This window comes from Copadichromis virginalis, linkage group LG7, assembly GCF_057382275.1.
Source record: "Copadichromis virginalis isolate Kocher_CV1m ecotype Utaka linkage group LG7, C_Virginalis_male_GT1.1, whole genome shotgun sequence".
NCBI classification, from domain to species: Eukaryota; Metazoa; Chordata; class Actinopteri; order Cichliformes; family Cichlidae; genus Copadichromis; species Copadichromis virginalis.
The window spans coordinates 21,838,944-21,851,771 of record NC_140624.1 but is presented as its reverse complement, the minus strand read 5'-3'; the positions used below and the strand labels follow the sequence as shown (position 1 = coordinate 21,851,771).

The window sequence follows — 12,828 nt, the reverse complement described above, 5'->3', positions numbered from 1 at the left end:
GATAGATGTTTTTATATCGTCATCCGATATATATCGTTATATCGAACAGCCCTATTGTCAAGCCATGTTTTCATTGATGTATACTGAGTGGAGGTCATCAAATGCCATCTTTATGACAGAAAGAGTGAAATAGTTAAACTAAGATATGAACATGATATCTTCACAAAGAAAAAAAAGTGAGTTACCTAAAATGTGACGTTGTAAAACACAACCAGGTTGTGTTAATATGCTCACCTTATATCCACAAAGTGTTGTCTTTAAAGTTTTTGTTCAAACTGAACAGTGTTAAATATTATTGTTTGCATTTACTAGTCTGTACTATACTGTACTACTGGCTCTGAATGGGCTTCTGGGATTTGACTTGGCTTCTGGTGACTGGAGCATTGCTGTGTGGAGTTTGCATGTTCCTTCTGAGCTTACGTAGTTTTCCTCATGGTTCATCCGTTTCCTCCCGCAGAACAAAGAAAGGTAATCAGTGACTGGGATGGCTTCACTCTTCCCCTTGAAATTAATTTGGATAAGCAGCTATGAAAATGGATGCATGCGTCTTTTTCCACAGTTTGATTTGTTAAAAAACAGCTCCTAAATTGACTGACTGTCAGGCAACACAAGTGCTATATCAGTGATAGCCAGTAGTGACCAGTGCTTCCTTGGGTTTTAAGGCTTGACTACTGGCTGTAATCTTATATTTAGCATAGTAATGACATTGTTAATAATATTTTCATCGAACTCGAACACAATGTAGGTACCAGCCTTATCTCCATTGTGGCCACACAGAGCATGAATATGAATCATCCAACTTTAGACTATATGAGAGTTTATTAATTTATGTCTTCATATATAATTTTGCTCTCATCCTCCTTCATTTAGAGGGTGTGATAGCACTGCACTGCACCTAAAGACCAGACAGAGAAAAAAAGACAATCTAAGTTAAGAAAAGCCAGCAGCAGTGCTGTGTCGTTGCTGTCACAAATCAACTGTATTTGGATGTTTAAAAGAAAAAAATGTGATGTTCAGCTTTTGGCTTTTTTGAGTGCTTTAAACTGAGAATCAGGAGATCAGAGTTTGAAATGTGTTAAACTGTCAAATGTATTTTCTGAAAAAACTACAGCAAATTGCAGATATCTGTAAATCTTCTGCATTTGTTTTTGTTTTTTTGTTTACTGTAAAGATGCTGCCGGCGCAGTAAGCCCAGGGTTTGCTCCTGATGACATCATGGATAAAAATCTTATTAGTCTTAAGCAAATGTCAACAAATTGTCACTGAGCTACTGCAGATCACAGGAAGCGCGTTATGTCAGTTGTGCTTCAAGGCAGTTTCTTTTTTTTGTTTAGAGCCACATAGAAATATAGCGAGAGAGAGAGAGAGATGTCCTCATCACGACACTGCCAAGAAAGCTGAGTCATGTAAGATGAGAGAAAAAAAGAGGCACAACGATGGCTATAAAAAATGAATAGGATGGAAGGTTTTTAAGCGTAATGCGCGAGCGGAGGGAGGAAATATTTCTGCAAAGGCTCGCTGGCGTTGAGTCCAGGTGAGGGCAGATAAAAGAAGCTGTGATAGACGGCGTGATAGCGTGGAGGGGAGACGTGCAGTTTCTAGCTGTTAATGTGAGGATTTGGAGCAGTGATGACACACACGAGGAGAAGCGAGTGATAACGTGGCAAAAGGTGGGGAGAGGCTGTGTCATTGTTGGTGAGCTGGGATATAAATATATTGTACACACACACACACACACACACACACATATGCGTAAAGAGGAAGAGAGTGACTGGTGCGGCAACAGGAACCACATGAGCAGCAGGGAGGAGTCGCGAAAGGAGAGGCGTCACGGCAGATAAAACTCCACGCCCCTCGCTGCCGAGCATCCATTTACTGAGCAGCTGATGTCTGCTGCTTCACTCAGCAGTAACAGAAGACAGCGAGAGAAAAAAATACAACAGAGCTCTGGAGCTACCGCTGGATTTTTAATGGGGAATAGGCAGCAACCTCTCCTCAGGATGGAGCATTTATGAGGAGGCTTGCTGTGCCAGTCTTGCAGGAAATGTCCACATACTTAGCCTTAGAGGGAAGGAGGATTTCTAACAGAGTAGCTGACGCTGCTCTTTGTGGCATGAAAACTGTGTGAGGAGCTCCAGGAGAATTTCCTCCGATTAACCGGAAAGCTTTGATCTTCTCGCAGCTTTTTTTTTTCTTTGTTTTTTCTCTCCACGTGATCCAACCTGTGGTTCCACAGGTCAAGGCGAAGTTTAAAACATGACCGCCATGCAAAAGCTGCTGCAGCTGCCGGTGAACGCGGTGAACATGGTGAAGACCGTGCAAAGTCAGGTCCAAGGCCAGGAGGAGGACAAGAGCCCCGTGCTGACTCCCGATAGCGGGCAGCAGGCTTGGTACAGCGCCCTCCAGCCTGATGAGCTGCGCCACCTCCGATCTGGAGGTACAGGTGGAGGAGGAGGAGGTGACCAGGAGGAACGAGCCCCACTGGAGGAAGGTGGTGGAGGTGGTGGTGGTTTCCAAACTCAACCGCTGCGGTAGGATGAGAACTCATCAGTGCTAGAGTTAAATAAGAGAGTATTTAGCTGCTTCTCTTCCAGGGCAGATTTCAGTGAATGCAACTTGAGAACAAGATTAAAATGTCAAAAATGGGCTAACAGGGTGCTTAACAGTGTAAAAGTGAGTGTTAGCGGCCCGATCCAGTCTTTACTTACTATGTTTGCCTCCTGTTGCTTAGACGTCCTGTAGAACAAATGTCACGGGCTTTACAGCAAGGCATTAGTCTGCTGGTTAAACATGGAGGAAATCTTTTCCAGGAACACCCATGGAAAATTAATTGATTTAGCCGAACTGATCTTAATGTCACCTGACCATGTTGACTCACTCAAATACTTCTCCATACTTGCCACTTAGCTGGCTGAGCAGTAATCCAATCTTCATGTTCTTTAAAGATCTGATCTTTAAAGTTTGTGTAATATATCATATATTTATGTCACCGTTTTTTTGTCCTATTTCTTAAGAACATCACTTTCAGATATTATTCAGCTGCTGTAAATAGTTGTTTCCTCAATTTTTGGAAAGATGGAAAGCACACTGTACCAAAATATACCAAGTTTTAAGATAGTAGTTCTTTGGAAATCACCTTGTGAGTGCAGTAATGCTATTTAATGACTGTCAAACTATGTTTTCTTTGGCATTTTTCATAGATCAAGTAATGTGAAGTGCCTAAGCATACAACTTAAATTTACTAATTTGTCTGTTATATGTAGACACAACACTAGTTCATCCCTGGTGCCTTTTTAACGCTCAAATGATTTAGCATTAAGTGGCTTAACAAACAAAATCATTCCCTTGAACATTGTCAGTTACAAGAACTGGACCAAAAATGTGTGCAAAAGCAGCTAATACCCAAAGGAAAACTGAAGAAAGTCTGGAGAACTGCTGCTTAAGAACCCTTTAAAATATTACAAGAAAGTCTGGCTCCTTTGACACAAAAAATAAACAAATGAGATGACAATACTTTTGCACAGTATTGTGCAGAAAAAGTTTACTGCACATTCTGAGATAGCTAGTACGTAGAGTGAATAAATAGACTGTAGACCTGCTTCTGAAAATTGGCATCATCATCATCAATCTGCTGGTTGTTTTCTCCACTAATGGCCTTGTCTGATGGCCTCAAATCAGAAAATATTCAGTTTACAAAAACATAAAAAAAGAGACGAGTAGAAAATGCTTGACCTGGAAAAGGCGGAAACAGAAAATGTCTAAAGGAATTACTTATTAAGCTAGTTACTCGTTAATTTCCTACTGAGGCACTAATGAAATAAAAGCGCACTATCTAGGTTCAAGTCTATAAGAATCATAAGGAAGCATTTCATGGACATGTGCAACATGTGCAGTGGTGCAGAGTAGACTTGGCTTTAAAAAGAAGGGAACTGCTATCACATGTCATGGTGCCCCTGGGACCGGGTTGGTATAAATGCAGATGGATGAATTAAAGGCCATAGAGCTACTATAACTAATTAGACTGCAAACCACTAAAATGTAAAGTCAGTGTAGCGCTCTTCAGAAGCTGTTTTTTCTTCAAGGGAGATGTAATTATACTTTCAGATTTTTATTGGGTCATACCTACCAGCTACAGCAGTTTCTTTTAATTTTACAAGACTGGAGAGGCACAGAAATTCTCTTCTGGTTGGCTTTAAGAGGCAAATTCTGCATCTGTAACTGTGGAAAAACAAGACGCGGCTCTGCTAAGAGAGACGGCTTATGTAAAACAGCTGCTTATAAATTCAAGCTGCAACTCCTCAATCTTTCACTCGCCGCTGATTCATGCAAATACATTTTCATATCTTTTGCTTTTGGTGTTATTGCACCCTGTTCTTGATGAACAAACTGACATTACACCTAAAAGTGTGTCATTAAACACATGAAACACTGGCCAAATCCCATGGAGACTTTCCAGAAGGAAGAGTCCCGCTGATCTCTTGGCGATGGTGGCAGGTAACCTGACCGCCCGTCAGCTCTGTTGTACCACACTGGGCTAAATAATTCAACGCTGGTTTGTAAATTCATCTGTTGTTCAGCAGGACAGGGTTTCCAGAGAAATGAGAAACCTAGTGCTGGTATTGAATTACTGCAGGTCCTTTGAGCTCAAGCTGGGACGTCTAAAACCAGTTAGAGGTTTATTTGTCCTGAAGTTTCTCAATATAGTCTTTTAATTTTCTTTTTTTCTTGTGTGTGTGTGTGTGTGTGTGTGTGTGTGTGTGTGTGTGTGTGTGTGTGTGTGTGCAAATAATTGAGCATTCCTGTTTGACACATTCAATGTTTGGCCACAGCAAATGTAATGAATGGTGCAGGTTCAGTTTTAATTAGGTCTTCTAAAGGCTTGTTTGTCATCAAACAGGCCACATTAATCCCTGTCACTTTATTAATTAGTTAGGCTGATCGGGGGGGGGGGGGGGGGGGGCAACACAAGCTGGAAAAGCAAATTGAGCCTTTGATAGGGAAGTTTCACCGTGGCTGCTAAATTTTAAAGTTGACTTTGTCTTTAAGTCATAATTTACTGGTTTCCTGTTTTCTAGAATTGTTGCTGATAACAATCAGTAGAAGTACCACCTCTTTGCTTTCAGCCACAGGCTTTAATTAGAGGTAAAAAGAATGTGTAATTTAAGCAGTGGAAATTTGTCTCATATATGATTAATTTCTGTTATGAAAATACAGAACTTCATCTCCCATATGAACATATTTACCTTCACAGTCTAGGACTTGGGTTCGACTAGGATTAATCCTAATGACTTAAATAATTTGCTGACTTTCCTTTCGTGCCATCAGCAGGTTAAGGTTTACTTTTCCAGTGAAATATCTCTGCATCCACTACTTGGATGGTTCCCAGAGGATGAATCTGAATGACTTTGGTGATCCTCTGGTTTCAGCACAACCATGAGGTTAACATTTGCTTCATATCCATATGTGACATTTAGACAAACTGATTTGAAATCAGAGTCGTACCTCCCACCAGATAAAGGATAATGACTTTGATACCCTGTGAAGTCTTCATTTAGACTCTAGACATTTAGACAAATTTGCACTGTCATGAAATCTAATTTTTCACTTTCAAAAGAAATTGCAATAATGCTGTCATTCAGAGTCAGCGTTCGATTTTTTTACCAAAGTTGGCAAGAGTCTGTGGCCATGACTGTACAAAAGCATACAAAAAACAATTACTCTTTGACTTACTGTATTTTTAAATTTACATTGTTGAGAAATTTTGTGATTTATTTGCTTAAAAACACCATTATCGACAGTACACAGTTATTGCGACAAACCTGTTTGCACTATGACCCGACTGTTGCCATGGTAAACCACATATGTGGCCTGATATGTGCTCTGATAGCACTTGATAACTGTACATAAGGTACATATTCTGCCATTAGACGCTTTTATAGCTGTTGGATGTCTTTTGAGGAGCTAGAGCAGGTCAGCGACTAACCGGAAGGTTAGTGGTTCGATCCCTGCCTGCTTCAGTATACTTAAGTATCGTTGAGCAAGATACTGAACCCTGAGTTGCTCCCACTGCATTCATTGGAGTATAAATGTTAGATAGAAAGCACTTAGGTATAGAAAATGTTGCTGTATCAATGTGTTTGTAAATGGGTGAATGAGACATGAATAAAAGAGTTGGCATTTTGTTTTATACGCCAGTTTGAGTCCTCAGTTATAGCAGAAATAAACTATAAAAGAACCAGTGCATTTACCATTTTGAGACTTGCCTTGTAATATTTTTATCTGTTTTTCACTTTTAAAGACAAAAAGGTTTTTCCCACATCAAAGTAAGTAGAAGTTGAGGTTTCAGGCTGTGTTGATAGAAATGATCACTTGTTTTAGCCAAAGGCTGTGATTCATTTTCATTATTTTAAAGGATGAAATGAGCCACTTCCTTCCCTTTCTGCTGTAAATCAACATTAGGCTGCAATATCCATTCATTTATTTTCTTGTTTGTTTTGACCAAAATATAAAAAAACAAAACAGCAAGAGTTCTGCACTTGCATCCAAAAATAATCCTTGCTGTGGTGTCTTAATGTGACAGTCTTTGATGAGTGCAGGTTTTTGAAGTGTGTGACAGAGTGAACTATATTATTCGCAATGCAGTGCAATTATTAACACTTTGATGCTTGGCGGAGCAAAAAGCAGAGGCTTTTCTTAGCACACAGACACACAAACGCCTGCGCACACACACTTTAAACTCGGGGCAGAGTCGTGATAAACCGACTGTGTTCTGCAGCAGCCACCTCCTCACAGACTGCAAGCCTCCATTCACTGCTGTCACATGACCAAAACAGATGAATTATATCGTGCACCCCAGCAGCCTCCCACTCTCACAGCAGAGTAAGTAAAAGTTCTGCCTGCAGTTTGATTATCTTCTTTCGGAAGTCATTTGTAGCACTGGTTGGAGCCTGATTTAAATAACATGCAGTGTTGGGAGATACATTCACACTGCACAGGATGAATTAATCACAACATTGTTTTAAGATCATTTCCTCATACATTCTTTGATTTTTGAATCTTTCAGGCTCTCCTGGCTCTCATCATGCCTGGTCTGATTCATTTACCTGTAACAGATATTCTGAAATGTTTACATTTGTAAAATATCACATGTACAAATTTATGGCTCAATCACTTGAAGGTTAATGTCAACACCCTCATAAGGCTAAATTTTAAAGTTATGAATTATAAAACTCCATCTCGCAGTCCATCCATTTTATTAACTGCTTCTCGAGCTCAGGATCATGTGGAGCTGGAGTCTATCCCAGCTGTCTTAGGGCGTGAGGCACACTTGACAGGTCCCCAGTGTCTAATGACTGAGAGACTATATAAACCGCGAGGGTCCAATATCTCAATAGCTTTAATTTTAATCTGAAGGAAAATGTTTTGATTTTTTTTAATTTAAAGCATTTTGGACACAACTTCATTTACGGAGAAGATGACAAGATCTGAGGAAGTTACAGCTCTAGCAGTATTTGCAGTACTGCTTGACCAATGTGTTTTGACTTGTAACTCAAATGCAGAGCACACAGTCATATACATCCTTATACAAATCTGCCAATGAGGCACCAACAAGGATGGGCTGAGTCTATGATTGTGCGGTTTACTGTTCCTGGCAACAAGGAGCTCTAGCGAAAACTTTGTTGGCACTTTAGCCGAAAGCTGGAAAAGTACAGCCGAGGGGTTGTTTCCCAGTTATGCCATAAGATATGGAGAATACATATAACTGCACATCAGTAATATGTATGCACTTACTGTAGTAATCACTGAATATCTGTTGATTTAATTTATTAAATTGAAGGGTCTCACATGTAGGTGAGCCTCTACAGAGTGTACCACCCATTGCAGCTGGGATAGGCTCCAGCCACCTCCAGTCTGAACTGGAGAAGGATGAATGGATCTGACATGAATTATAGAAGTGTAATGATGTCTTTTAAAAGCTCATACAACTAATAACATATTTAAACTTTGGTAGCAGAAGCTGTATATTGCAACCTGCATGTTGTAGTGATATAAATAAAGAACAATATTTTACATTTGCGTCTCACAGTTTAGGGGGTATTAGCCAAATTCGAAGCCAGCACTATAATACAATATAGATCCCTTTATTTTTCAGATATACTTCAGTTAAAAGAGAAGCTTTAAGAAATACTCTCAATGCCAGCAGCGAGGTTGTTTGTGTGAGGGGAAACCCCAGTTTCGCCACATCTGAGCCTCTCATCTCTCACCTGTTCTAAAACAAGTGTGCAGTCACTCAATAATTTTCAGAGACTCTGGACTCAGTTGTTAGAGTCGATGATGATCCCACGTGGTAATACTGTCAGATGCAACAAAGGCTCTCCGGGAAACCGGGAAATCACTTAACTTCATTTTATTGCATTCTTTGTTGCCTTGGAAACCCGCTGGGGGAAATGTGCAGCAATCACTCCACCCACCACCAACTGAACTCCACCCTTCTTTTCCCATACCACCAAATGACAAGACCCTGATTCGTAATGAAAGGTCTGTCTGCTGAGAGAGTTGTCCTGTTTGGTGGTTTTAGAGTAGTTTACAGTTTTCCTTTTGTGCTAAGTAATGTCAGATTTAAAGAAACTTACTGTATGAGTGCAACTGTTTCCATAATTAGATGTGAAAACATTTCAGAAGCTGCTTTTATTGAATCATATTGTTATTGTGGGTAATTAAACAGCTGGCTGAAGGGCAGAAATTGAATAATACCCACATAACACTGCCAAATTTATATATATGTACACTGTTACTATTAAAAGAAAATAAGACTTACAAGTTGATTTAAAGTGGTTATGATTGAGGGTATTATATAGACAACTCCTCAAAGTTGTCATGCATTTCTGTATTTGTGGAATGAAAATACGTGAAGTCTTTTTGTATCTTATTTATGGGGAAGCAGCCGAATGAATGCTAAGGTTGCATGAAAATGCCATCCATCAGTATTTCAGAATTCAATTAGCCTGGTGTGTTTATCTTGACAGCTGCAGCAGTTGTTCCTGTCTGTATTGTTGTGTTGTCTTACTGAAACCAGTGTTTGCAGGTTCTCCTACAGGCAGGTTTGGTAGAAACTGTCACTGCCGTTTATTTGTGTTTGTTTTGCAGCTGGGTGGAGATGCTTAGATCTACTCAGACTGCTGTGTGAGCTGACCGCTCTGTTGTTTCTGACAGTAATGATGGATGAGCAAAGCTGGAGAACAAAGCACTGTTATACAGTAGTCTGTATGCAGATACAAAGCACAGCTGTTAGAAAATAATATACAATAAAACAATAAATATACTTTGCCAAGTCCAAGTTAGATGGAATTTCGTGTCATCCACATGTGGCTCCTGGATAAAAACTAGAGAATGCGTTTTCAGTTTGCTGTATCAGCATTTCGTTGGCACTCAACGATGGACAAACTGTACAATAGATGCAACAGGTGATAGAGGCAAGTATGCTAGCAGAGCTTATTGCAAAGCCAAAAATAGTATTATGTCTAGATGCAGCAAATGTTAATAAAATATATAATACACATTATAAATTGTAAATATTGCAGTATCAGATGACAGAAACTAAGGAAGAGGATTAGGGCCACTGGGAAAAAAAGTGGGCACATTTATTTTTTCTTCTTTTCCAGAATTCTGAGAAAAAAGTCAAAATTCTGAGATGAAAGTCAAAATTCTTAGAAAAAGAAAAAAGAAAAAAAGAAAGAAAAGGATATGTCCAAAATCTGAGTCAGATTTCTGAGATTTAAGTCAGAATTCTGACTTTAATCTCAAAATTCTGGAAACAAAAAAAAAAAGACATGCCCACTTTTTTTTCCTCCTCCGTAAAAAACTGATATCAAAAGTAATAAAAGTAGTAAAAACTAAATCGAAAACTAGCTTTACAAGCTAAATCCGAACACCTCAAATCTTTATTTGGTTTCTGTTTAGTAATCTAAAAACCTGAAGTGGAAAATGAACATTAGCCAAAGTACAACTGCGCTTGAATAAAATAAAACAGCAAAAGCTTTTATACCCAAAGAACAAGTTAATAGGAAAAAGCTAGTAGACATTCTCTGCTATGATTTAAAATCTTGTGGTTTAATAGCAAGAATCATCATTAAAGTTTATATAGAGTCAACTGGAGAAGATGACAATTGCTTTACAATCTTATGTTTATATTTTTTGGTCAAGTACAAATATGATAAATTATAATTTTTTTGAATTAGTAATACTTTTCAACTCTGCAAGTGATAACAAAATATTTTACTTGATTTGGTCATCGTTTTGTTGATTTAGCGTGGTAATCATATGTTCTTTAAACTGCAACATCAAAATCAAAAACCAAAGAACAGCGATAAACCCTTGCATATGACGATCTGCAATTAGAAAATGCTGAAGAAATAATATCATTTATCAAACAAGCTGCTGATTCACAGATCACTGGCCCATCATTTGGCTAATAAAATCACTAGACTGTTTATTTAAATAATAAACAACTGTATATGATACTGATAGACCTAATGTATTCTATTTTATGTATTGTTCTACTTCGCTGCATCCAAAATATTTCTAACACTCGTTTCTACCCATTTATCAACAGTCTGTGTTTGAGAAGTCATTTTGTTTTAGCGATTATGCCACGTTCCAATTATCCAGGTATTTTATGTTCAAATGTTTCTTTATTTTGTGAGGCTTTCCTACTTCAAAGAGAATAATTTTGGGGTCACAGCTGTAGTCTTTGATCAATTTTGAGCTTTAAAAGTAAAACATATCAGTACTTCTTGTTGCATTCTGGGTGTTTGGTGGTTTCCATGCTGTGAAATATATTTTTATAATGTTTTCTTCCCACAGACATGACGACTTGAAAGAGATGCTGGACAGCAACAAAGACTCCCTGAAGCTGGAGGCAATGAAGCGGATTGTAGCTGTGAGTATAAATCAGATGGACACAGTGGGGAAATTAGGATCACATCAAGAGTGAGCCATGAAGTTTATTATCATGCTTTAAAAAATGTCATGGATAATACTGTTGTATAACACTATTTCAGAACAGAGAACAGAATAGAATGTATATGTACAATGAAATTGTGGGTGCTCCACACCAACTTTGCCGCAATACAATATAAATAGTAGACAACAGGAATAAATAGCAAACAGGAGAAAAACGTACAGTCAACAGGGATATATACAAAACAAAATAAATATATACAAAAATAAGTCACGTTTACTGTGGATGATAAACAAAAGATCCTCATAGCCACCATGTCTGTCATTACTTCAATTTTGAAGCCTTGAGCTGAGCTGAGTGTCTTTGCAGTCTCCATCTTGATGATTAGCAACAGGTAGTGTTAACTGTGAAACCAAGGCACACAGCTGACATCTGATTAGCCAGTGAGCATACCCATAATCCTCCTTTCTGTCTCTAATAATGACCATAATTTTTAAAAAATTACTTTAGTTATTATTTAACTGATCTTGTCTGATGATGTCACTGATGCTGTAACGAGCTGATGAATAGTTAACTCATTGGCCTAATGAAGTGGCCAGTGGGTGTAGATTCACATAAAAACCTGGAAATCTTTATTTTATTTTTTAACTAAAGTAAGTGGCTAGCTGGAACATTAACATTGCAGAAAGGGGCAGATTCCCCCCCCTTGAGATTTCACTGATCAGCGGGTACACAGGTGCACAAGGTCAAACCTTTAAATGCAAAACATACAATGCATAATGTTTTACTTATTCTGAGACTAAGAAAAGGCCAGAAGCATGCTCTCTATACCAAAACTGGCGATTAATCTCATGGTATTATTGTCAAAATGCAGTCATTTTATAAAACTGTGCTCTGAGCCATAAGACAAAGGCTGCCTCCAATGATTTAACTACTGTGATAAGAGATGCAAACTGTGCAGTCAGCTGTTAAATATTCATACTCTGTCAGATTTCTACTTCTGAGGCTCCACACCCATCTTTTCATTCATCATTCCTGCCGGGCCAAGAGCACAAAAAAAAGCATCAAAAGATAAAATAAAACATAAAAAATGTATTTTTTCTTGCCAACAATTGAAATGCTTGAAAAATGCCATCTTGTGAAATCTTTGTTATGCTTTTTGGATGCGTCTTTTCTCTGCAGATGATTGCCCGAGGTAAAAATGCATCAGATCTCTTCCCCGCTGTGGTGAAAAACGTGGCTTGTAAAAACATAGAGGTTGGTAATGAACCTAGTCTCATGTTGCTTCATGTGCTACAGGCTCTGCACTCTTCATTTTCCTTCCTATTATCTTATCACATTTTCCAAACCTCCGTGGAGTGCAGTTTTATCTCATATAAACAAAATTGCAATTTCCTTCTCCACTTTTGCATGTTTTAATAACTGTGCCTTACTGGACTCATCTCAGTGAAAATAATTAAGCTAATACACATAGGTTGGATGAAATTGTTAAAATTTAAACGATTACATTTGTTTCTTCTTTCCCTCTTACTGTTCGTCTTTCCAGGTGAAGAAGCTGGTCTATGTTTACTTGGTGCGTTACGCTGAGGAGCAGCAGGATCTTGCTCTGCTTTCAATTTCCACGTTTCAGCGAGGTCTGAAGGTACAGCAGTTTATATATGTGACAATTTTTTAGATTTGAGATAATATAAACCATTTTTCTAAAGCCTCGTCTTCATATTATACAAAAATTAGCTGCAATTCACCTAGCTTGCACGATAGTCCTCGTTAACTATGAGTGAATGGCTCTAAAAGCCTAACTTGTTTACAACATTTGGACAAAAAAAGCTTAAATGAAACTGAATTGATTGCTTAAATTAACGCGTTAG

General features: G+C 38.4%; 1 protein-coding gene across 15 annotated transcripts in view; it reads left to right on the top strand.

Annotated features, from left to right (window-relative positions):
* ap3b2 (adaptor related protein complex 3 subunit beta 2) overlaps window positions 1-12,828 on the top strand; it is a 62,790-nt gene that overhangs the window by 6,658 nt on the left and 43,304 nt on the right. For 7 of the 15 annotated variants that reach the window (XM_085462475.1, XM_085462472.1, XM_085462470.1 and 4 more), the window contains exons 2-4: window positions 10,864-10,939; window positions 12,143-12,217; window positions 12,507-12,602. In XM_085462475.1, the coding sequence (XP_085318601.1) occupies window positions 10,864-10,939; window positions 12,143-12,217; window positions 12,507-12,602 (247 nt within the window). Of the gene's footprint in view, window positions 1-1,910; window positions 2,532-10,863; window positions 10,940-12,142; window positions 12,218-12,506; window positions 12,603-12,828 lie in introns of those variants that run through there. The other 8 variants (XM_085462465.1, XM_085462461.1, XM_085462464.1 and 5 more) reach the window with 4 other exon arrangements.